This window comes from Opisthorchis viverrini, assembly GCF_000715545.1.
Source record: "Opisthorchis viverrini unplaced genomic scaffold opera_v5_197, whole genome shotgun sequence".
Taxonomy (NCBI): Eukaryota; Metazoa; Platyhelminthes; class Trematoda; order Opisthorchiida; family Opisthorchiidae; genus Opisthorchis; species Opisthorchis viverrini.
Window position 1 is genome coordinate 981,177 of NW_008751854.1, and position 26,969 is coordinate 1,008,145.

The following is a 26,969-nucleotide window of genomic DNA, read 5'->3' on the forward strand; positions in this document are numbered from 1 at the left end:
AGAATTCCCGACAACGAGACACCTGTCCGTTTGTAATCCATGTGCAACATCTTTTTGGCTAGACTCAATATTTTTTTTAGTGTCGTTCCGCGCAACCCATTTCCTGATGACGTTATTCAAAGCAAAGTGCATTACACAATAAATCTGCTGGATAAATATTAGAGGACAAGTAAAAATATGGTGGACAATAAGTTGGCACTATCGTTTAGTGAAATGCATGATGGGTTCATGACAGAAACATTGTGGTCAACACCTGGTGTTTTGGGTCACTTTGGGTGGATAACATTGGGATTCGAAAATAAGACAATAGAAATTTGAGGACAGCAAAAGTTTATCAAACAATCGTCTGCATAGGTTAACACCCACACTGTTTTGAGCAATCGGGATGATACCTCATTCTCTTGAATAGGGGCTTAGGTTTCAAGTTTCCTATGGTCAAACGTTCTGACCAGTTCAAAAAATTCCGGAGACTGGACAGTTGAAGCTAGTGGCATTTTTACAAGTTACAAACAACTGCTGCTGCATTCAAGGAATATAACAATGTATGGAATTTTGATAGAAGGACTTCATCACTATCTAACCGAAAAGTTCGGAGAAGAGTTCTGGTTGAATGCCACAGAAAATGTGATGGGAGCACGCAAAGTAATACAGACTCAGCAAGTCTACTCTGAAACTTTGCTCCCGCGACTGGTCACATATGTTGCGCAAGTTACTGGACTGCAAGAGGAAAATGTTTATTTTGAACTGGGTCAGTCCTTCATTTCGTATCTTTCAAAAGTCGGATACGCTCGTCTGTTGCGCATCACTGGGAGTGGATTTCCAGAGTTCTTGAATGAGTTGGATGACTTACATCATCACCTGCAGTACACCTATCCTCAATTGAAACCCCCGGCATTCGTGTTGATCAGTCAGACAGACACAACGGTTGATTTGGTGTACACAAGCAAACGCGAACACTATGCTCATTATGTCAGAGGTCAGCTTACTAAAGTGGCAAACGTGTTCTATGATTTAGATGTGAATGTGGAACTTATTGAACACGTAAAACAGCTGGACTCAAACCGGTTCACGCTCCGTATCACCAATGAAAAAGGAACGTGGCCAGGGGTGAAACATCAACAATTTTCAAAAGACGCTCCGGAAAACACTCCAACGCATATTTCCAATGAACAATTCTTGAACCTGTTCAACTTTTGCGTCTTGTTTGCAGAGGATCTTAAATTGAAACATGTTAGCAACGGTTTCAAGCGATTTCATGAGGTGAAATTGGGGAAAAAGTTGTTTGATGTATTCCAGCTAGACAGGCCGAAGATCGATGCAGTTTTTACGCAGGTGATGTTCAAAATTTTTTTCGAGTGATGTCAGTCGGTCTGTAGTTGCATGTATTACTTATGCATTCACCAAAGTAACTTCCCTTTTTACAGTACCACATTTAAGCATTAATCGTCTACATCTGTCCACTGATCGAACAAAAGTTCAACATATTGAGGCATTCTGGTGAGTCCCTTCAAGAGAGAAGAATTGCTGAACGCATGTTTCTCTCTTATTGGGGCTCTTAAGCGATGCATGTCCTTGGCTATGCTAGGGTTCGAACATACGAGGCGAACGCGTTACGACTACTCCACCAAGTATATTGAAGGAATGATCGATGTACGATCCCCAGTCCAAGGATCAGACACAAAGACTTGTCAAAAACCTTAAGCAAACATTCCACAAGATAGAGATGAAAGGAGAACTTAGTCAATTTTCTGACACTTAACTGGGCACTTCGTTCAGCAGTAAATCTGTCTACGACTAATCAGAACTCTCCAGCTAGGCTTTTCCTGAAGACTGCTGCAAAGTGGTGCTGCGGTCTCGTGGATCCACCTGATTAAAGCCAAGCCAGGTTCACGGGTCGTTGTACCGGCAAAAAGTATCGCAAGTATTGCCTGCACGCTAGCTGTTATTAAAGTATCAATCACACAGGGATTTCCAGCTCTAAGGGGAATTTTTTTCAATCTCATCTTGTAAAGAGGGACTGTTTATACTACCAAGCATAGGCTAGAAATAGCTTGTTTGCACGATAGACCTATACACATAATCCTTGGAGATACGTTCAATTGACAGTAATAACATGACATCTCAACGTTCCCTTAAGTAGAATGGAGAGAGTGATTAAAACCTGCCGAACAGATTTTGTTTACATAATACACTACCCCTAAAATCGCTCAAAGCTCTTCGATAGGCCACTATAGATTTGGCCATTCTCGGGGCTCACCAGGTAGGAGCAGTCTCAAGTTTCCGTCAAGTTTATGTTCCAAATTGCATGGAACTAACGAAATATATTCATTTGCATACCAGATTTGTTTTGACTGGAAACTCACCTGGAACCCGGCTGACACTCTCGTGTATGATGTTCTCAAGCAACTGCATTTGCTGCACCATGCTGTTACATCTTTCAGTTGGTACGATATTCTAGATATCGCACTACATTCTATGGACGTAACGCACTACTCATGAGATTCCTGAAAACTCCTCGGTAGCCCACAACCAAACATCGTACCAAATGAAACCTGAAGCGACATGGCGAGAGATTCAGCTGGGTTCTAGCTGAGTCTTCTGTTAAAACAGTATTAGAATGCTGACGAGGGTATTTCGCTAAGTTGCCCCATCTTTTGAATGCTTGGATCCTGTTGTCTAAGAATTCAGGATACACTAAATGCGCCTACCCAGATGAATGCTTTCGGTTCTTCTTACCCACTCGACAAACCTAGGCTTCGAATACGGTTTACTAAACAGTTTACTCGCCAAGGGCTTGAAATACTGCAACTCCACCAGCCTCCATTTGCTGTCACCCAATTAGACAGACCTCCCTCGTCATTCCGCTGCTGCCAACTTACCAGAGTCATTGAGTGTCCATTTTTGCAGGTTTTTTATAACTACTTAATGGAGTGATTCAGCGTTTGTTATATTCTTTGTCTGGCATGGCTGTCTGAGTGACCTAATGCGACATTGCCGGCCATCGAACCGTTTTACCATAACATGCTGATTTTTATCTCATTTTACATGTTTCAATGTTAACTAATAATAATATCTTTTCAGCTGCTTTCTTAGTCTCAAGTCAATCGGGATACGGTTGTCAGTGATATCGTGATATTCGGCTATATGACTGCGCATAGAGTAAAGTTGAATTGGTTGAAATGCTATCAAAGCCACCCCGTTCTGTGCGAACTTTTCAACCCCATTTCATGGCAGACTCAGTAAGTTATCCAGTGGCGTCGGTTGTGAGGCACGACAGACTGTTGCTACTTGATGCTGATGAAAGTACACTGGTTTGAAAATCAAATACGCAAAACTTCAGGCTTGTTGACAATCCCACAGACAAACATGTACGTGCCAAGCAATGACTGACGTCCATATAATCAGTTGCCTAAACAATACCGAAAAAAGGAGAAAAGTTAAATTATTAAGGATGGTACATGTTGAAACATCGTTCAAGAACTACAACAATGTAAGCATGGAAATAAAGGAACTTGAGAAAATCGAGAGAAATTGGAATGCTCAGGAGAGGTTGATCCAGTTTTCGCGCACCCATTTTTATGGGTTTGAGAGGATATGCATTTTGATGTGCATTGAGTCTTTAAAAAAAAACAAAGACTGCTGTTTGAAGAAGATCTAACTTAACGGCAGGTATATCCAAGTTGAAATTTCATTGAGCCTGTATGTTGATAGTGAGACTAGTACTCTTCTCTCGTTTAGAGTAGGATGAAACCAGGATCGGACGGTCGCACTAGCTCTTCATCGGTCGTCATGATTACTGAAAGTGCAATTCACTGACCGGGAAAACATCGGTTCTTAGTGTGCTACATGACTGGCATACCATTCATAAATCAATACAGGCTTTTATAAAGCAATAATCTTTCTCTGATGGATGAGACTAATGAGTCTTAAAAGAGGATAAATGAACTCCTGTGGCATACTTAGTCGCTGAATGGCAACCACCCGGTAAAAAGTCTAGTAATAACAATAATAATAAATAGGAATATTCTCCTGAAGAAATACTGTGCATAAGTTAACTTAAATTTTTCGACAGTATGGAAACGATTATGATCTTCTGGTTTATTAATTAGACAGTCCTCGAGTTTCCGTCAAATCTGCGATCTACTTGAATCCGAAATGTACACAGTTCACAAAATACATCTGTTTGGGAACTGATTTAGTTATCGTGATAATTCTCCAATTTATTATATCTCCCAATGAGTGATCTACTCTGCGAAAACTGAGCTTTCATGGAAGCACCATGAAAGGCAAAACTGATAGTAGGATGTCGGAAATTTTTCACCGAACTGATGGCTAGTGTTCCGTCAAGAAGATATACTGCGATATCTGGGAAACCGAGCATTCTGTAACCTAAAGAAGCCTGTGTACAGTGCATTCATTAGAAGAAAACCATTAAGTAAAGATTTAGCTCGGGCTGCACTTCTTTAACAGAATGACAATTCGATGTTTTTGGCTTGACGCGTAAACTCATGATCGGTGCTAAGCAGCTCAACTGGGCTTTGAAGGAGTTGACTTCCAGACCGCATGCTGATGATGTTACCAATTATAAGGCTTGATGTTTGCACGGTGGCTCTCTCATATGAGAAGTAGAAACAGGTGGTTCACTTGATTGAAAATCTAACAATCTGTTCAGGTTTTTCTTGTGATTCCTAATTATATGCTGCTACTTCTGGTAACGGGAATTCGCTGTCACTAGGATGGCTTTTCCGACAACTTCTGACATCCAGGTCACATTCCTTGGCGCAACCGGAATATATGACTTCTAATCGGAAAACGGAAAGTTAAGCCAATATCTTATGGCTTGTAGTAGTCTTCTTCAAAATCATGTTTGCCTTGAAAACTAAGAGGTACTTGGCACTCACAATGAGGAAGACAATCGGTGAATTAATAGGCAACGAGCTGCAAACGTTTCTCTGTTAAGCTTGTAAGCAAAGCACCTAATAATATTCCAACCTCGGATTTTGTTTGCGATGATTTAAACAGAAAAACGGAATGCACATGAGCAATGAAGCGATCGGTTCTAGGATTCCCTATCTTTCTTAGTAGTGCACAAAACTGGAATAATAACTGATTCTGCTAAATCCAAATGATGTCTTATTCCGCACGTGATTACTACCAGAAACTTTTGAAAAACTCCCACAACCTGTCCATATTGATGTGTGGAACCATGTCCATGTGGCTACACAACTGAAAGTAAAATCCTGTTGAGAGCAGCACGGAAAAGATGTGAAGCGCGGCGATGGCCTTTGGACCTCGGAACTCACCACTGAAGGATCAAAATAACAATAACACATGATCGCCCCATAAGAAGGAACAGGCTACCAGGACGGACTACAATATATGATTCCTCTCGGCTGCCAAAATTATGGTTAAGATGACAACGCAAAGTAAACCTGAATTCTTGAACTTGAATACTTCACAAGTTCAACTTAAACTTCGATTTGAGAAGAGGCCTATTCTGATTTGAGGTCTGAAAATCAGCTACCTTGTCAGCTTCAAAACTGTAAATAAACTATCTCACACTGGAGCAGAGAACAGAGGGAAAACTTTTATTCACGCGTGATGCACTAATTCGATTTGTGTACTACGAAACCAGCGGTAATTCATTTGGTATTGCGCATTCTTTTAGCTTTATGTATCGTTTGTTTTAAGCCCTTTCTCAAAGAGACCTGACAAGGATAACAAATGCATAACATTCTAATTTTCCAGATAAAAAACCACATTCACAATACATTTGAACTAGTGCTAGCAGCTGACACATGCATACGAAGTAAGTTTCGTTCTTCATTTTGATATATCATTTCATCGACGATCATCGAAACACCATAATAACCCGTCATACCTTAGCGACAGGATGCCACAAAAAACACGCTGGCCTACACTGGAAGAGATCCTTTTAGCCGGATTTCATGGAATATAACGGCTAACGAGAATGTCATTTGAAACATTCCTAGGAAGTGGCTTCTCTCAGAAAAGTCTCTCCTGAACGCAGCCGACGCATATAATCTAAGGCTGGAAGGGGCTTATGCTCTATACTATAAAATAGAAACACCCATACTTTTCATAAAGGAAACTACTCACAAGGTTGCTGAAAACCCTTCGACAGCCCACGACCTGTTTCGCCCTTCTTGGGGCTCATCAGGTGAGCGCAGTCCCCGAGTTTCTGCCAACCTTATGATCTGACTGGACCCAAATTGCAGTTTTCTAGAAATACACTCATTTGCAAATCAATTTGGTTTTCACGAGAGACTCAACTAAATCTCTCGTTTATGACGCGTTTACGATGCGTTTTCGGCAACCTTGTGAATAGTTTCCTTTATGAAAATATACTGCGATATCTCGAATATCGTGCCAAATGAAACATGAGGCGGCCTGTGTGTATCACTTTCAGTTGTTGTTAGGCAGGAATCCACGCGGATCCCACTATACCGCATGTCTTTAGGTGCTGCTACGGCCGAGAAGCCTGGCCCGCTCGAAGTTGTCCCAGAATTCGGGACGCTTGCCGGCCCGGCATCAAGACGAGATCGGATTGGTCAACAATCTGGACCCAAAAGCCAATCATGACCCAGTATTGGCCAAATGCCGGTTGCCAATGGCGCATCCAGAAACGAGTCAGAATTCCAGAAAGTTATAACCGCTTACGCTATATATAAGAAGCGCTGTGCAACTTCGTTTTGGGCGTTAATAGAACTTGTGCACCTTTGGTGGTTGTTTTGACGTGAACACTAGCTTGGGAGGCTCAGACCGAGAACTAAGCTGAGGAAAATACCGTTACTACAGTTGTAGAATATCATAAACGATAAATTCAACTGCGTTTCTCGTGAAAACCAAATTGATTTGCAAATGAGTGTATTTCTAGAAACACGCATACATTTTCCCATGTGTTCCAAGATGTTAAACACACTATGAGGTAAATTTACGCTCAGTTCTAATGAGTATTGCCACTTGATTTGAGGAGGTTTATGGCACTAACAACCTACCACTTCCAGTCATTTTGGCCAAAATTACATTGCTGAAAAAGATACGAAGTAATGTTCTTCGTTATCCACGTCCATCTCGAGCTATAGTCTCCCCCATGAAGCATGGCTGGTAGATGAATTCTTTGAGCGCGTTTGTGATTTTACGGGTGATACACAACTAGGTGCAGTTTGATAGGCCGAGTTAGCACCCCATACTAAAAATACCTTGACAGCGAATTTGAGCGACTTACGAGTGTGCGTTCACATGCATATCCGGACTGAGATATCCCCACCGAGCTCTATCTCTTGGGGTTGTACGGAAATGACGATGACCGTAGAATGTGTTATTTTTGTGCTTGGACACGATCCAAGTATTCCATATCATCCGTGATGCAAAACAAGGTCCTTATGTAGCTGAGGTAAGACGAGTGGAAGTGAGAATTCTTAGCGGTAAACCGGTAACACAAATCAGAGGCATCAGTGACGAACCACATCAGACCGGTGTAGGTTGGGCTGGTGGTAACAAACCAGACCACTGTGAGGGCGAACTATTACCCATACTAAGGTTATCACCATGTAGTATGCATACTGAAATACGGCCCCAAGAGGCGCAGTAACTGTCAGAAAACCTCCATAATAGCAAATATGGAAATATTTATTAAAGGTGACTGGAAAAGTCTCTTGAACGTGCAGTCACCATAGGCACTAGATTGTAAGCGAAACCAAAGTCCAATATGCGGATATGCATTGTCTGAGCTTCGGAGGGTTCAATAACTCCGCAAGATTGGCAAGAAAATGTGAAGATCGAAAAATATGTGATTCGTGACTTCTTAATCAGGCGCAGCGAGAAAGAAATACGGAATTACTTGAAATAGCTTCAGAAGGACTTGGTAAACATTTGGTAGCTTTCGTCACAGTAGTATCATCAGGCCAAGTGAGCAGGTCACCAAGTTGGCCAGGTCTTAGGGCAGACGGAGAACCAATCAGTAAGTCTTCTTCAGATTAGCGCAAAGATCATTGTTGAATGTCAATTAAGCGTTCTTGTCGGTTGGTGCGGTTGCCTAAATCTTGCACTGATGAGTTGATGAGTTTCAACTTGGTTCCAGTCGGGCTCGGTTAATTAATCATCCACCTTGAGGTGCTCTAATTGATGACTGACCAGGGTGCCACTGGTAGATTTAGTTGGTCTTTGTGGGCTTGTGAGTGTTACGACAATTTGGTTGGTGGGAGGGTAGGTGGGCGAGGTTAAGCGCAATGCAGATGATGAATCCCCCTTCTGATAACCGCACACCAACACTGAAGACTATAGTGTACGAGAAGGCAACTGACACGGGCAAATTCGTCTGCCCACCCAAAGTCGGTATTCGCTAGGATTGGCTCATCACAGTGTGAGCGCCCTGTGCACAGAAAGAGCTGATTATATAGCGGCCCAAAATGAACCAAAGAACAAATTTAGATGCAGTGAATATGCGTATAGCTTGACTAGACATCAGTTGCAAAGTGTGTCGGTGCCTGTGACGTAAACCATCAGGGAACGGATTGGGACTTCTGTTATTCCAGTTAAACCAGAGACATAGGGGGCTAATGCAAGAGTAGCTTTCCAGGATGGAAACACTCTGCACTCTGCACTAATGCAACGGAAGGAGCACCTTCCGGAGAAAAGAATCAGATACTGTCTGAAAAATTAAATGTAATGACTTCGCTAAGGTCTATGTAGGATGGACGTCCAAGGAACTTCATACCAGAAGCAGTGAGCACAGAAGGAAAATAAACAGGCCACCAAGATACGCAGATAAATATCGAGCGTAGCACAGTCCTGTGTACAAACCATTTAGGATATCCGCTCTGCGAAAATATGTATTCTGAAAATAAAGCTGTTCCTACGAAAACTCCGATTAACATACTCCCATGGCCTTCGGAGTCAAACATCTAACTAGGTTACGCTTCTGTTGCAGAGTATCTAAGGTATTCAAACTGTCCAGATTTGCTTTCTATAATTTTGCACCCTATGAACTTTGAATCGGATCATCGAGGAACCCTAACTGTCCTTTCTGTTCCAGTTCAAGAGTAAAGATTACGTCAAAGTCAAATGAGCTGACAGTTTTCTGTGTGCCCATTCTATTGATATTATTGCGGAAATATCGTCCAGCGCACTTAGCTTCGAGATCCATTTTTGTTGGTCCGGAGATTCGGTAAAAAGAGACCATAAGAAGAGTTCCGGAAATCCTAGCTAAATGAGTTGTTTTTAGTGGCATTTTCACACTACGTAACATTGCACTCAGTTAGTTCTGACATCACCAATTAGCCGTAATAACACAGTGATGATAGTTCAGGTGTAGCGAGTACTTAGACATGTCAGTCAGTTAACGGCCGACTGATTAAGGAGAACCACTGCATGTTTATTAGTTAACAAGCAGATAGGCAGAACATATTTAAAACAATCCCAAGGATTCCGAAGGAACTATCCACTGTATGACGTTGGCCGTTGTAGCTTCACGATTTTTCAGTATTAGTGCTCCCGATATGACTACTACCGAATGCAATACCTATCCACCGTTTCCCATCCACTTGCCAAGTTGTTTATACCCACCTTGCAGAAAATGAACGCCGAAAGAAGACTCCCTCTCAAAAGTCATACAAATTCAAAGGTCAGATGTTGTATATCGAAGAAGTGGATATGATGGCATTTATTGGATCACCTGTGTAAGTCTCACTGTGTTGGGCATTAGTGCCGAAAGCAATCCAGGTGGGAATTTTACTTTTCGTTCAAAAAATCCTCAGTAGCTGAGGTACTTTCGATGTTGAATAACAACCTGGACCTAACTGTTCTAGTCCATAATCTGTCAGTCTTCCAACTTCAGAATTCCTTACATGCTTTTGGGAGGAAATAAAGGAAGCGCTTATAAAGACCTCAGGAACTAGCGTTTCACCACCCGGAGTGTACTCGTGTACCAAGAGAATGTCAGTTGCTGTTTGAGTCCTCAGATGTATAGGATGAATAGTGATGAATGACGCAATGACAGAAACGGTAAAACAAGCATCTACAACACTGTACTCCCCCTAATATGACGAAGAAATCAAAGCCCACCCTTGTAGAAATCAAATTCACCTAGGAAAGCCCTGTCACGTTTCAAATGTGAGCGTCACCGGTCTAAACTCTGAGGCTCTTCTCAACATCATGGTCCACAGGCTGACTGTACGGATAACATCAAAATTTTGTCAATCGACTTCCTCAGCGAATAATGCAGTATAATCCGGAGAGCGGACTGATGCAAACTTCATCCAGTTTTGAATGTGAAGATGGATGATGCCGGATGTACCATGAGAATTATTTCATCCTTATTTGACACAACATCATCCAATATGGTTAGTAAAACTCCTGAATAGCCTAATGATCGTTTCACTTCCTTTCGGCTCATCAACGATAGCATCTGGTACTTTAGCATCTTCTTGAACATACCTGGGGCGAAACACTGTAGGTAGATATCAGGTAAAAATTTATTCTATGATGTCTTTTTTTACTCAGTTTTGGCCAGCATAGTAGCATAAACAAGGAATGAGACTGGCATCACTTTCACTAGTCGCCTTCGTAGAGCGACGGCCTATAGAATCGAGTTGCAATATCCCGATCCTCTTCGTTTTTAGATATGCGGTGCAGTTCCAGGGCTTAGCTTGCACTGTGTAAGCACATTATAGGAAGAATTTGGAAGTGCATACTTTGAGGTATACTGTAGAGCAAGCCACAAACCTTACTGCATCACTCCATCTTGTTCTAGGCTCAGTGACGTGAAAAAGCTGAATGAATGCGGAATGTACATAAGTGATTTGAATCTCTTCGATCAGAATCGTGAAATCATATTGGCCGGTGATCAACGGTCAGAAGATGTCATGAACATGTTGAAAAAGGTGTGTCTATTTTGCGTTTGTCGCTTCTGTTGCCAGGTTACGCACGTATTTAAAAAAAGGGCGGTTTCACCGTTGTAGGCTTGTATTAGTTTGGTACGAAATTTATGGAACGTCTAACAAATGCAGATTTAGAGGAGACGATCGTTCAAAACTGTCACGGAGGTGAGCCAAAATAGCAGCCGGTACTGTCGGACTTAGTCACTTGAGAATTGCCATAATCGCCTTCTGACCCAAAATACCTGCTCCTTACTGTACTCAAGCAATTAGGCTGAAGCCGTCGATTTCGATATGTTGTTATAACCCCAAACAGCACACACCGAATTCGCTGTCCGAGTTAGGGGCACTGAACAAGAAATACACCTTACATCAAGTGAAGAAAATTCACGGTGTCGCACTCGCCTACTAGTTATATTAATGCCAGACATATCCACTGAACTCAGTTTTGATCATCTTGGTCAAATCTGAAGGGTGACATTTGGCACCTAAATGCGCTCCGCCGGAGGTACAAGTCTGGAACATCCTTCTTTATGTGAGTTATTTATAGGCGGTACCGGTCAACAGATATGAAGAATATAGTCTCACAGTTGGATGTAGGATTTCGTCCACGACGGTAAAACTTTTGTGCAACGCAACATCGCCGCACCTGTTGGTTCAACGGCCGCGATCCCAGGGTATTTGGATCTGCTCCCAAAACCACAGGATCCGGTAGCTAGAAGTGTAGCGTTTCTGTTTCGTTTAGCAGTTTTTTAGCCATAGTATACATGCTTCCACTGCTTGGGATAATATTCATAGATGAACTAGGAATTTTTCAGTTGCTCTCGAGGGCACATTTTGGTTAGAAACATTTTTGCATCTTGTAGTACGAGGTTTCCGGCTCGCTAATTTCATTTTCTACAGGAAGGTTAAGTAAGTAGTCAGCCTTCATTCCGTTACTACTGTGACACTTAAACACACTCATGGGGCATAACCCTGAAGAATGTTAGTCAACAAAATATATGTTCATTTTCCGGTGGTTCTATCGATGGCACGATAAATTTGACATGCCCGCCAGAACGTCAATATGTGGAGGATGCATTTGATGAAACGGAACACTGTCAACAATGGTGTGCGTAAGCGACAGTGAAATTCCGTCAACGAACTGGCTATCACTGGTACTATCACCAGCATTACTAGCGATCGAATTAGTACGGAATTATTGTAATCCTAGAAGCTGTATCAAGTATCATGGTACTGACTGTTCAAACGGGACTCATAGACATTTCTAATTTTATGGTTTCAATTCCACGACTTCGCAATCATCCCGGGTCTTACCTTTTATCAATCATGCAATCACAGCAATTCGAGGCTAGCAAACAACTTGAGAAAAGCATGAAGCGCCTTAAAAGAATCAGAAAACTCACAGACGAATTACTCTACCAATGCATTCCAAGGGCTGTTGCACGGAGGCTGCGTGATGGAACGCCACCACTTGAAACCATCAAGGTTAGTCAAACTTTTCGTTTGTCTCTGTGTACGTCTCTCTACGTCAGACCACAGGCATTATTTGTAGCCTACTTCTACGTGGGATATTTTTTGGAATTCTCCCACCTGTCCTATATATATTTATGTATGCATACTGGTACGGCTTCAGTTAACCATAGAAACTTGCACGGTGGGAGAAAGGAGTATGCTACCCCTCTTTGAAATGTGTTCGCCATTTGGTAGTCTCGATTTAGGGATAGTGTTTGGCAGCAACACTTTAGTAGACTTTGCAGATCGGCAAACTATCCTCAGATACTTTACCTGACGGTTGTGCACTTCTGTCAAATTCATACTTTCGCTCATTATCTGAACAACATTTAAGACCAAACCATGGTGACGGTTACATTTGAATGTCTAAATTTGATAATATCAAGACAGAGCATTTGTCGACGAAATACGTATCCACAGCCCAGTCATTACCAACATCAGTGACTACTGTGGCAGGCTAGTGGCGTAGCAGTTTAAATGACGTCTTGTATAGTGTATAATGGCCAAATTTAGTTATATGGTGGAACGCTGTGTCACTCTTGCAATAGTAAAAGAGGTGCTGAAATGTGGGATGTAGTCTATTTAGTTGATAAATATATTTGTCGAAATTGTCGTTGTATTCATCTAAAACTTATTTGTTTGGTCAATTTATGTGAGCAAGGCAGATTGTGCTGATCTGAAGTGAATTCCTCTCTCTATGATGCTCCCCAGATGTCAGTTTGATTGATAGTCAGCATATTCAACTACAGTTTAGTCTAGGGATATACTGATATACTAGATTGAATGCTGGATTCCGAGAAACATGGTTGGTGGAGAAAATACGGTGTTATTGGACAGATCTACTCCCCTATCAATGTGAGAAAATTAGTTGTTTCAAACTATCACATGAAGCTCGGGATCCTTGGGGCTATTTGTTTTCCTAATGGCTCCAACTCTTTTTATCTCATCAGAGATCGATTAATGGTGGGCATATCTCAAGTTCTTGTCATCTACCGGGGATTCTCATTCAAAATCAGTTTGCCTACTGTGACTGAGATCCGCTACAGAAAGGACGGCTATCAGCGAGTCTACATGATCATGGGTAACACAAGTGTGCTATGAAGCTTCACTGGTCTCGGTTTTAGTCGTTGGACTTGCTAAGGACACTAGCATTGTTACATTACTATGACACATGTCGCAATGCCAATAATATAGTTAGCTGGACTTGAATGACACCATAAGTGTCACTTGGTGACCCCAAGGTCACACTTCCTTTGTTGATCACATTTGGGTTCAGCTCTTCATGGAGTATATTACTTCTAATCGCATACTTGTCGTTTTTTTGGTGCATTGCCGCTGCCCTGATCATATACATGCCGTGTAATTGGGCAAATACTGATTGATAAGAGTCGTTCACCTAGATAGCGTATTACGGCCACTAATACTCACTTAAGTGAGGCCAAATTCTGTCAGGCCAGATCAAGACCTCGTGCTGGTCATCACTTGGACTTAACCCGAGTGTGGCAAATCCCTCAAAATAGTAATAAAAGCACACACGAAGAATGTAACAATTCTTACGCAGATAGAGAAGCTCTTCAGAGGGTTACCTGCACCCACTACCTAGAAGTGTACGCAGTTGACTTCATGGCATCGAAGTGATTGACCAACAAGGTGTTGTTTTACTCCATTTCATTACTCAACTTTGTGCATCGCTGTTTTAAACAGAGCTTCGAATCAGTGAGTATCTGTTTCACCAAAGTGGTTGATTTCGCGACCAGATGCACACAAACCAGTGTTGAAGGAGTCATTCGCATGCTGAACCAAATGTACACGCTGTTTGACGCTATTTCTGAAGTCCATAAGGTTTACAAGGTGAGTGACCAATAGGTTAGATACTTTTCTCAAATCCAATCCAATTCCCTAGCGGCTGGGTGATCACATAATAAGAATAACGGCTGGTTTTAAACAAGTTTCATAAGTGTGATGGACGAATAACATTTAAACGATGACATCTGTCAGATCTAGTCAGAAAGGCCGACAGCCTAAGAGTTATTTAATGTTTACATGGTGGCCGTTAGTTCATAATCACTAACTGTTTTTGTGAAATGGTTTTGCACACTTAGTGATATAGACAAGGCGGAACCCAGCTGTAAACTCCTTGGTATGATGCTATTTATGAGCAGTATCGAAACAAGGAATGCCTGAAGACCGTTTCAGCTGAATTATTGGACAAACATTGTGTAGTGTAGTCAATTATTACAGATGAATGTGTGAATCCTCCTAGCCCCTGTACATACTGTTGATTTGCTAGTAGCCTTTTCTATTGTAGACTAGGTTAGGTTTACAAGGATATGTTCTTGTCACAAGCAATTTTCTGTTTTCACGCTATTCTGTATTTTACGTTTGAATGTAACCTTCGTGACAATTCTCCGGTCTCACTGACTGGAAGAATAAGCGAAATCCCTGAGAAATCCTTCCACAGGTTCCAGTCCATGAACAAAGGGCTACTGATTGAATGTCGTACTATTCCCTTTTCAAAACACACCTAATTACGTGTCGAGCTGTTTTTAGTGGTTCAAGCTCAAAGACCTCAAGCCCATTTGCATCGTAAACCGCCAGCGGTGTAGAACCATATATCTGTTTCTGCGGGTATGCAACAACCGTAAACTTACTAAGGATATAATGACATTTTTGTTTCCAGGTTTCAAAGATGTTCCCAACCACAGACAGGTGATGTCATGTTGCATATCGTTCTAAGTAGTCAAAATTCAGGCAACGATACAGTTGTGGTTAAAATCCAAGCAGTTGAGTTTTCGTAGACCTTCCGAGTTTGTTAGAACCGATGGCATAGACATCATTGCAACAGGTTCACAGTTTCAATCCGCTGAACATATTTGGTGACCATTGTTGAACAATGTAAATCTTCGTCTGGCCACTTGTTGTTTTGTTCAGGTCAGTTTAATCAACGTTAATGAAAATGGACGATGCAATTATTAGCCACCAGTTGGACCTATAAGTGCCGATTAGACCAACGACCAAACTGGTTTGGTTTATTTAACTTAAGAGTCAGTTTTTTTATATTCTGACCATGTTTGAGTACGCATCCGCATTACCTTTGTCTGAAAAACCCTAATCGTGCTCTGCCACGGGTAATACGGTGATTAAAAGCCAGAAGGAAGAACTTGACTACATGTTTCCCCGAAACGGACTCCTTGTATTTCTTTCATGAGATTCTCCGCTATTGAATCCAAAACCTCTAACATGAAAAGTAAACATGGAAAGACGTGGTTGACGTGGATGACAGCCATGGCGCACTGCACGACTACTCCCGGTGAGGTAACTGTGCGGAGGCTTGAAACCCGTAGACACTTATGTTTGATCGCTTGTGAGCATTTGTGAGACGTCTAGAAGGTGTTCACATCACGACCACTCAAACATTTCTCCTTCCGTCCTGATGCAGCACTGAAAAGTAGCGAACTGCTGGAATTCAGACTTGGGGCATCTAGCATGCGAGCAGCTAGAGAATGTTGAGATTGTGCCAGAAGATCTGGGACTTTTTTAAATAGAAGTTGCGCTCCTTAATACCTATGCTGGAAAACCGAGGATCACTGTGCAGGTATTTCATCCATTTTAGGAATCATCAACATTACGGATCTCGCGAAATTTCAGAGAGTTTCCAGCCCTAAACTCGGCAAGTAGTTAGATACTTAACCTTTTGTCCAGTCCACACGTGACTGAAAGATATGGATTCCGTGGGCCAAGGATGAGTGGCATTGTATTCTGTCTAGGTACGAGTTAATTACATTACTTACCAGTCACTCCCAGAAGAACGATTAGGTGATCAAACTACTAGCCGGGAGGTTGTGTGTTCGAAAGTCTCTTGAGTTTCGTGAGATGGTCAATCCCACTAAAAAGATGAAACAACCGTACAATTCTCCTCTATTTCTCAGCATACACTGACTTCAATCATAGTAATAAACCTCAAGTAAAAGTTTGACAGCTGTTCTTCACTTGGCACAGCCTTAATGGTGGTTGTAACAGTTACCAGTCCATGGTTTACGGATTTATTATCGACTGTTCAAAAGCAGAGGTGGTAATAACCTGGCCTTTCTACTGTGTGACATTCACGACAAGCTAATTGTTCCGGGGCGGTCGGTGAACCTATATTCAGGTTGTCAGCGGTCTAAAACGGCTAACATAATCTGGCCAATGCCTTTACATCCACCTGACGAGTCTTCGTAGAGCTGACTGATTCGTCATTCGGTCGCATATTTTTTCTATTGAAGTTAAGTTTTTCAAACCCACAAACGATGTGAATGTCAAACCCAGTCTAAAAACTAATTGTGGATAACAGGATGCAAAATTCAAGGTGAAATCAATAGTTTGGTAGTTGCCTTTTTTTAATGAGCCAGTCCAGTAACTTGTCCCGTTTCGTATGTAAATCAAATCAATTATTTTCATTCAGGTGGAAACGGTTGGTGACAGTTACATGTTCGTATCTGGCGCACCACTTCGTACGCAGCTACATGCTGCGCACATCACAGAAACGGCGCTGGATATGCTTAAGATGACGCATCAAGGACTATGCTGGCCCGATCCGATGGAAATTCACATTGGTGCGAAAGGTGCGACAAATCGCATTCAGCTATTAGTCGGCTGCAACACAGGACCCATTGTAGCCGGCGTGGTAGGCTTCAAGACACCGCGCTATTGCTTGTTCGGGGATACAGTGAACGTGGCCAGTAGGATGGTTAGCACGGGCTTGGTGAGTGCAGTTTGTTTTGTTTCCGACTAGTTTCATGTTTGGAGCGTCCGTGAAGCCGGAACGACCGAATAAATCAAACCCCAAAACTAATAAGTGTCGCAGACTTAGGCTCCTTAAGCTAGAGATAATCAGTAAGGAAAAATTATAATATTTCAACGAGAGTTGTAATGTTGAGGTTCCGATACGGAACTTTGAGTGACGCGTAGGTGCGACATTGTTCACGTTCGTAGCGTCAACAAAGTCGCAGTTCTCTCACTGACCGGCACAGTGCAGTGTCAACGTCCGCACACCAATCAATGGCGAACGGAACGGTGGTTCAGTAACGCGGGTTGCGGTCGTCCCTTCCGATGACGGTCTCGTGATTGTCATTGGACGTGCGATCACACGGAAACCATGAGAAAACAGATCAAGGCATGCTCAGCAAACGGGACATGAATGCACATGGGTAAGTAGGTCGGCAGCGCACATTCACACACAGACACACATGTCAATACACAGGCGTCTGAAAGGACGGCCTCTGCGGCAAGGTGGGCGGCGAGTACGAATGAGCGAAGCAACTGGAGACCAAAAGTACATAGGCGGAGTAAGCAAACGAATGGGGGAATTATCATAAGGTCAAGTTAGATCTAACATGTAATATTACCAGTACTTGTGGGATTTTTAAGAAAGACCGTAAATTCGATGTTCGGACACTTTTCCTGAATTTTTAGCGCTGGTCAGAAGAATACATACATTTTCTGTCATTCTCCAAAACTACTCAAAACCAGTAGCTTTTTGTTGAGGTCAACTATAATTTCCGCAAACGTTTGCACTTTTCTTCCGGCGGCTAGACTGTGCAGAGGCCGGAATTTCTAGGTACTAGTGCGCCGTTTCCTTTGGAGACTGAACCGAATTCAGGCCTCTTCTCTCGGATACGTGACTACTAGAGAATATTTAGTAGGTAAATATATTCGCAACTTTCTTTCATCCCATTTAGGAAGAATTACCTCAATTACAACGTGCATCTATCCTATAGTATTGTAATTCAGGCTCTCCTACAGATGTTTTCTGATGTTTAATTTACTTGCTGAGCTGTAGTGGGTATTGTTTCGTGCCATAGATTTTGGCACACTGATTGAAAGGTATGAAGCTACCGTTCCGCTGAAGGTTTTCTGAAAATCCGTGTAGAACCCATTTGCGTTCAAGTGGTTATTCCAGTTAAACTTGATTTTTCTTCCAGCCAGATAAAATCCACGTCAGTGCTTCCTTTGCCGAGGCTTTGGCTCCCTATCCGTACATGCTGGAAGAACGTGGCCCCATTGTCATCAAGGTAAGAATACAGCCGAATTTCACTGTTTTGGAGAAAAGTGCAGAGTATCCACGTCTGCCAATCGACAGCAGGGCATTTTCGCACTACTTTCAAAGTAAAAACTGCTAGACAGAAAGTCTGGAACTGAGCCTTCCTGAATAACCCCTCGAAGAGCGATCCAGTCTTGTGCTGTCAAGAAGATTTCGGTCAACTTATGAAAGTACAGCTGGGCCGGGGCAAACGTAAATTGGAGTCACAAAGAACAAAGACATGTCAATAAAGTGCTCGTTTTGGTTTCCACGTTAAATTGCGAAACATTAAAAATATTTTGATGAATTCATGATACTGCTTCTCTGGCGAGATGATACTGAATACCCCTTATTGGGAGATTTATTGAAATCGAATGTCAGAGAGAAGAACGAAGCAGCTTCCTTTAGGACATTTCTGACCAGACTAGAGAATGGGTCGCTATCTCGCGGTATTTTTGGTATTGCTACTCCGAACTGGAGGTATTTTCGTTTTACGAAGTTTGAATGCCATTGAAGAAAGCACTTTCAGGATAGCATTGTGCTTACCTGAAGGTGGGAGATCTCCGGTAATGGAGAAAAACACTTCCTTGGAAGCGACTCTCTAGAGGGGTACCGGCTCTTAGCCGTATACCCACATCATTTTCCTTCACAGTTCCTCATTATTCTCCTGTTGCAAAACTCCGACAGGATCACAGATCAGGGAGCATTATGCTGTGGACAAACAGACACTCTAAGCTTCAAAGGAGATAGCAGTTAAAAAAATAACCATCAGCTGTTTAACAAAAACCCTCGCATACAAAAATGGGGACGCTAGAATCTGCATCGGTTCAACTTGTAGGTCAGTTGTTGTTCAACGACTGATGGATCGTTTGCGATGTCCCTTGCTGTACGCTAGCATCCTCTTGCGTAAAGCGCTACTTTATTTCGCGTGGTTGACTGCACTCTCATACCTTACAGTAGCATACTGAGCGACACTAGACGGTCCATCGATAAAGTACTTCAGCTTCCATGTTTATCAGTCATCTTCAAAAATGCCAATATTGTATTACTTCATAGGTAGCGTCTAAGTGAAAGGATCAAAAGAACCTACAACACAGTTAAGTTAGCATCTGGCGGAGAACCCCTGACCCTTTCAAACGCCGAAAAATGATATTTGTCTTACTGCAAACAATAGCTTTTGGGTCAAGAGCATCTCTGTATAGAAAGCCTGAATTGAAGCATCATCATACTTCATAGTATCGCTTTATTTAAATGGAATACACAGATAATCAAACTGCAATGGGGCAGAACATTTTAAATTACTGAAAATTACGTTGCAGGATATGAAAAAAACTCGAAAACTATGGTGATCGGGTGGCGACAAGTAGAGTGATGTAGTCAATGGTGTGTTCGCAGCAAACCGTTAGTGCCAAATATGAATATTTTGCCGGGATTCTTGACCAGTTTTTATGAAAACTGAAAGTCAGGGCAAAATTCAATGGCGACCCGACACATAGGCGTCTAGAACTGAGTTGAAATGAAAGCAGACATTACCACTTTGAATGAAATTGATAGAAGTCCCGTCAGTTCGCTACATAACTCAGTAAAAAGTGTCTTGTCCAACATCCGTTACTTTTGGCGCCGCGACTTCACCTGGTGATAGCTTAAACAAGTTGTGGTTCCCAAGTTTAGTCAGTGGTGACCACAGTATGCCGAGAATTCGGCATGCTCCATGGGGTGTAGTCGAGGAGCTGCTCATCGGGCGTCAAGTTGTCAATTAGTTGAACGGCTTCCAAAAAAATTTACTAACATGCTAAGTAAGCTGACTAAATTTCAAGCTAAATTCCAATTTATTGTGTTAGCACCTACATGGAGGAAAAGGTCAAGTAACAGACTTTGTCAGTGCATTGTTTTTTTCTGTTTTAGGGAAAAGGAGAGCTGACTACATTTTTCGTGCTTGGGCGGGACCAACAATATTCAGTAGTCGACTTGCCTGGCCGGGCGCAAACGTTTGAGCAAGCTCTGAAGGAGGATTTTGAACAAAAAGAACAATCCTCTGACGAGACGTCTGTATCACAAGATTCAGAAGCTGTGGGGTGGTCAGGAGTATCGGAGGGTGATGAAGTTGTTGAGTCTTCAACTGTCACTCAAGAACTCCAGGATACTAACAAAGCGAAGGCAATAAGTTCAATCAGGCTGCAAGTCCCCACATTTAAAATAAGAAGACCAAAGGAGACGAACCACTACGTAGAGGGATTATCTAATATACATTGTGAAATCCCTCAATACGTAAACATTGGTTGCAGCCAGAACGATGTTGCGGAAACACGCAGTGAAGATAAATTAGGAATCACTTCATCATACAGCAAAAGCGAACCTGTCCTAACCGAAGCTTCACAGGACATCGGAAGTCACTTGATGACCAGAAAGTTAAAGAACGAGATTCAAGAAGGTCTCTCTACACAACCTAACGTTGATTTACCGAGAGATAAGAATGGGGTTACTCAAAGAATCCTGTGTGAGGCTGAGTATATTCAAAGCCGTGGTCCTCTTGATACGAGCGAAATAACCTTTCCATCGGGACAACTGAAAGTGTCAACAACCGAGATTACAAGTGATGTGGAGACTTCTGGAGGCGTAACAAACGAATCCAAAACTGAGATGCGATCGCTTGCAATGTCAAAAAAGATGGAAGATACAGACCGACAGGTCAGTGTTGTGGTACTTTCCAGATTCATCAGTGAGCCAAGGTATGAGAAGAGACCCGGTATTCCTTAAAACCTAGCTTATCCATTTTTTCCCGCTATGCCATTGGCCACCATTAAATGCCATAGACAGACATTCGAATCTGCTTGAACTAAAAACACCGAAGTCTAAAAATATGTCAGTTTGTAAAACCGCTGCTGGGGGGTTACTGTACATTGATGAATACAACGGCGATTTTCGGGCGTCTTTCGGAAGACCAGTATCCGCTCAAAGCATAGTTAATGAAAGAAGCAAAACATTGGTGCTGAACCTTCTGGAGTTGATCAGTTGTAGCAGTAAGTGGCTTCCATTACCAGATTTGTGAGGCAAAAGATGTGGTAAGCACTTCCTCCCTCTTAGTCTAGTCCTTTCGGTCAAATCATCTTGTCACTTGAGGATGCGTTTCCGAACGTCATACACAAGGGTTGCAAAAACGAATATCGGGTAGATGAACGACGTCCAACATCATACTTGAAAGTTGAGCTCGATAGACTTCTCGGTAAGGTCGGCAAAAGGTGTTTGAACAGGACATCCAAGTTGGTTGGTAACACTTGGCTTGAATTTAGAGGTCTGTTGATGAAGGCACCGGATACGACTTCCAGTCCTTTGGGTGACAACCAGTAATCACTTTAAAGCTGTAATGTGGTGGCGATTGTTCGACTAAGATAAAGTATTGTGGTATTATTACTACTTTTGTGATATTTTTCATGCTATTCCAGGCGAATAATCAGTAGAAAGGTGGCCGTTTGCCGTTGCTTTGTTTCAAGTGACAGACCGATAAAACAGTTACATGAAGGACCTCATACGCCATGTGCGCTCAGACTGGGTAAAGCCTGTTAGTCATCTGGCGCTGATATAATTAGGTTTATTATCAGAAGGTGACAAGCACTAGCAAATGTCTGTTTTACCAGAATGATGATTACAAAAGTTATGTGTACCTGATAACAATAAGTTCAATGCAAGAATCGAATAAGCCAAAAAGTGACTTATCCTTTGAGAGTCCGTGAGTGAGGTTCCGACCGCTGGACGTGTCTTCTCTGCAGTGTAGGTGATGAACGTGTTCCACAGTTGTCCATAGAGATTTGTGGAGCTCAGGTGACTCCCTGTCCTGTGCGCGCGTGTGTTTTCGTTTGGACCGAATTGCACGCCTATTTATTATGTGCAGTGTGAAGAGAGGGGTGTCCCTTCGTGTTTGATACGTGCACGAACATGAATCCAAGTTGACCTGATGTCTTTAAGCTCGTAGGCCTGGTGCGTGAAGCAGGTGGTAGCAACGTAGACAAAAATGGATGGGAAGTTGTACTGTGCAAGTTGTCGGCAACTGAGAGAGAAATGGCTACGGGATTCGGGTGTTCGTGATGCGTGATCTACTGGGTGACATCTAGTGTAATATCTTTTATGCTATTCCGTGCGAATGATCAGTAGAAACATGTCTGTTTGCCGTTGCATCGCTTCAAGTGATAGACTGATGAAACAGTCCTATGATGGATCGCACGGCCGCATACGCCATGTGTACTCAGAATGGGTACAGCACAACAGATAAGCTAGCACTTTGTGTGCGTCATAAAACTTCATTTTTATTTCAGAATGTAACTTTACAATCAGTGACCTTTCATTGTCGAATAGGCCATTGCAGTCAGTACAGTCTACTCTTGGCTACGAACTTGGGATATAAATTCAGTTCATGTTTTTTGCACAAGCTGAATGTTATATGACACCTGTATATGAATGCTGCATTTGAATGCAACAGAAACATTTAAGTTGACTGGGACTTTGAACCACTAGCTGGCTCAATAAATGGCACCTTGAATAACACATTCACCAACAAATATAGACCCAAACCCAGTCCCAGTGACTCCCAATTATGTTCAGAAAAATTTTGCTTTACTCTGGAAGTAACGGCGAAAGGAACCGCTACGGGGGAAGTGGTGGTTTCATGTAATATGAATAAGCAATGAATATTTACTGGTAGCAAGAAGCTGACATCCTCATTTCATTATAAATGAATTTGTTTCATGGTGAAAAGTCACTGCTTTATCCTCTTCGGGGATTATGAAGAGTGTTCATGTCAGAAATCTTGCAAAATTCTAGATACTATTTGGGATCATCAGGTTCAACTCTCCCCAGTGATTCACCGCTTGCCTCGCGTTTGAGAAGTTGCCATTAAAGTCAGTTTCAGATTACCGATATGAAATGTGCTGATGGGGAGCAGTGGGGAACAGTGAATCTTCCTAGGGACTAGTGGAACGGCAACCGATGGTGGTTCTCAGGAAGCATGCAAGATATAGATTAGCTTGCTAAATAAACTGTTCAGGCGCTAGCTTTTACCGCTAGTACCACCTGGGCTCCAAGTCAACCCGAGGAGTTGTAGCGTCACCCGATTAATTTTCGCGTTCTTTAGGAGGTGACTAGTTGATTGACTGCACGCTACCTATTGGCTAGAGCAACACAACGCTTAAATTAAAATTCTGACCCAGGTCGATTTTCATTTTCTCCATTCCATAACTCCCCACTGTAATTTGTTATTACTGTGCGCTTAAGTCTATCAGTAATCTAACCGGACAGCCAGAAAGTAAGAGAACACTTGCTAGATCCTCATATGAATAGTCCAAGTTCCGGTAACAAGAACGAAAAGACAATTCTGGAAACAGACCAATACCGCAACCTCTGACATACAGCAAGTTAACCACGACATCCATTGCCCATCACACCTAATAACTTCAAGTTCACAACTGAACAGCCATACTTTAGCGCTTCGAATCCTTCCAGAAATGTGCCTTTATGATCACTTCTATTTCCACACCTTCCTATCCCTTCTGATATCCTGACAAAGTTGCATGCGGAACCCTTTATTGGTACTAAGAGATATCAACAGCTATCATCTACCGGTGAAAGGAGGAAGGCCTTCTCTGCGGAGTTATTTACTGGACCAGTTGAATTGTTACAAACTATAGGACAGGGTAGCATATGCATCTTGTTTACAACACTGAATATCCATCTTCTCCTTGAACAAGTCTTCATGAACTTTCCTGGATATTCATAGACAGTTACTCAAATGCAAGCAATTGATACAAAGCGACTCCACAAATTCCGTAAAGGATCTCAAGTTTCAAGAGACGCGAAGTGGATTTACGTCTCATCAGTAGCATCCTCAGACACACTGGTCTGAACCCAACTTACGATCTCCAAATTCAGGTGAAGGAATAAGCTGAAGAGCTGAACATATAGAAGCTTGCACTAGACACAAAAATGTCCGTCGAATGTTATCCAGTCTTAGAATTCACGCAACATAAATGACACTACAGCAGCAATTAGATGTCATTTTACAACGGCACGATATATGCACCAGCTGAGGCCAGCCGGTTCAAATTTGATAGCGTTAACATCTGACCAGGAGATGTCGGTATGTATACATAAAATTGTTATGTTGCATTCGTAGTCATCTACATGACCTCTCTAGCTTTAGCCGGTCCGATAATACATAAGTGTTTACCGCTCGTTTGGGTCTTCTTTCCCTCAAAAAGCAGGTCAAGCCGATAACTCAGCATAAAAGTCGACAATTAAGATCCGTCAAACATCACGCGCACACAACTCAGAAGATTGGACCCCTACCATTCACAAACCACGTGAAATTGTACTAGTGGCCGTTGTCCGTTTTGGTAATTACTATTTTTGGTCCTCTCTAAGATTACTCTCTAAAGTCGAAAAATTGGTCTACTTCTGAGAAAATAACCGTCTAATTTCCCACAATGCAAGTTGTCTGATGTCACCAACTGGCAACCAGCTATAAATGCATTCGTAAAATGACTGAACCAACCGAATGCTCTAACCTTGTAGGAACATGAATTACGTTCATGTGCATAGCAGTGGTAACAGCCGAAGTGCCTGTCTTAGTGAATAGCACACAACCATATCAAATCATGAGTCACATGCGTGCTTGCGGCTATGAATGGGTGCTGAAATCATGATCACCCTGTATCAGGGCATCACACCACACTTGTCATACTGACTGGTGTTTGTGCATGTAAAAACATAAAGTTTGCTCAATACTCTCATACCTCCGCGATTCAATAAAATGGGAGTGCTTGTGCAGCGGAAAGACCATAAAATTTGTTCTAGGTGTCAAAAGTCAGATGGCAACGAAAAAATGGGGAAATTCCTATGGGCGGATTTCTGGTGCCACTTAGGTTGACAGGAGATGAGGATGCTGTCATAACAGATTCCTACATGGCTAGATCAGTCTACATTTTGTGATCAAAAGGGTAAAATTTCAACCGCCGTTTGGACCCTAAAGTAGTAAAATTTAATCCGTCCACATAGTTTTTCGGATGCATATCGGTACCGAAAGTGGAAGCCGAAAGTTTTTTCCACTGAAGTATGCGGGTTTTTTCATAGAGCTTTGACAGCTTCTGGTCGTGAGAACAAATGACCGGGAATGTGTATTCACAGGCAGTATTTGACACCAGAGTTGAAATTACCCACAATGTTCCTAGGGAATTTGGACGAGACCCAAACTAAGGAGATCAAGGGAAGCCAAAATGGCTTTCCTTGAAATCAGCCTGAGACCAAGTATTGGTTTTATGGACGCCTGAAACCTTCTTAGGGCTTTCATTAATTATCTTGGTTGTACCATGCAGTGATCGAATATTACTCCTTCTAAAGAGGTTGGGAAATGTGCGCATAGAAGCCTGGGCACAGTGTAGAATGTAGTATGTGTGCCTATAACCAACTAACCTACAATTTAACTAAGCGGCTGAGCAACTAATCAGCCAGCCAACTGAGCAAGTGAATACGTAAGTAAACAACTAAGTCACTAGCTAACTAACCAGATAAATAAATAAATAAATAAATAAATAATAAATAAATAAATAAACTAAATATATTGGGCGAATAGGCAGTAGACATCTGTATACTTACACAAAAATAGCATCAGGAAAGAGCTCTCACTCGCAGTGCTCCTTTTAGAACAAATAATACATGAACACACACATAACACAAATAAACACACACAGACCTTCTCGTTTATGAAATTAAAGCCAGTCTTCTCGCACGGCGAATGACGCGTGTAGTTGTGTTGTTTGGTCGTATTCACCTGGTTGCACGGGCTAGTGACGCAGATTAGCGACAAGCGTGGGAACACCATACGTACACGGAAAAGTTATGATTTTGAAACGTGATAACCCGGATTTCTTCTCCCAAAAATGAGTACGCGGTCCAGAGTACTTTAGTCCTTGAACACAACATATCGTTGGGACTGGAATTCGCAACTTACTGGACAATATTCTCAATACTCAGTCAATGAGCTACGGGATGGTAATGCTACAGGACAGGCCGATTTGCAGGAATATTATTCGGTTGTTGGTCTGTTCGCCGAGCTTGGCAGTTGGATTGCAAACGTTTCATCACCAATCGAGGTGACATCGTCACTCAACCCTGCACTGAAGATGTCACCTCGTTTGGTGATGAAACGTTTGCAATCCAACTGCCAAGCTCGGCGAACAGACCAACAACCGAATAATATTCCTGCAAATCGGCCTGTCCTGTAGCATTACCATCCCGTAGCTCATTGACTGAGTATTGAGAATATTGTCCAGTAAGTTGCGAATTCCAGTCCCAACGATATGTTGTGTTCAAGGACTAAAGTACTCTGGACCGCGTACTCATTTTTGGGAGAAGAAATCCGGGTTATCACGTTTCAAAATCATAACTTTTCCGTGTACGTATGGTGTTCCCACGCTTGTCGCTAATCTGCGTCACTAGCCCGTGCAACC

General features: G+C 42.3%; 2 protein-coding genes across 2 annotated transcripts in view; both read left to right on the forward strand.

Annotated features, from left to right (window-relative positions):
- Positions 1-540: 540 nt before the first annotated feature.
- T265_08029 (hypothetical protein) lies at positions 541-21,231 on the forward strand (the record flags this gene model as incomplete). Its single annotated transcript, XM_009173716.1, has 7 exons — positions 541-1,332; positions 5,749-5,809; positions 9,596-9,701; positions 10,775-10,904; positions 16,858-17,157; positions 18,377-18,466; positions 20,380-21,231. 7 exons carry the CDS (start codon positions 541-543, stop codon positions 21,229-21,231), a joined length of 2,331 nt encoding a protein of 776 aa, XP_009171980.1.
- Positions 21,232-26,426: 5,195 nt separating this feature from the next.
- The window catches only part of T265_14461 (hypothetical protein), a gene marked incomplete at both ends in the record, with an annotated part of 5,007 nt that continues 4,464 nt past the window's right edge, over positions 26,427-26,969 (forward strand). The window contains one exon of the mRNA XM_009173724.1: positions 26,427-26,740. Coding sequence (XP_009171988.1) covers positions 26,427-26,740 — 314 coding nt within the window. The remainder of the gene's footprint in view (positions 26,741-26,969) is intronic.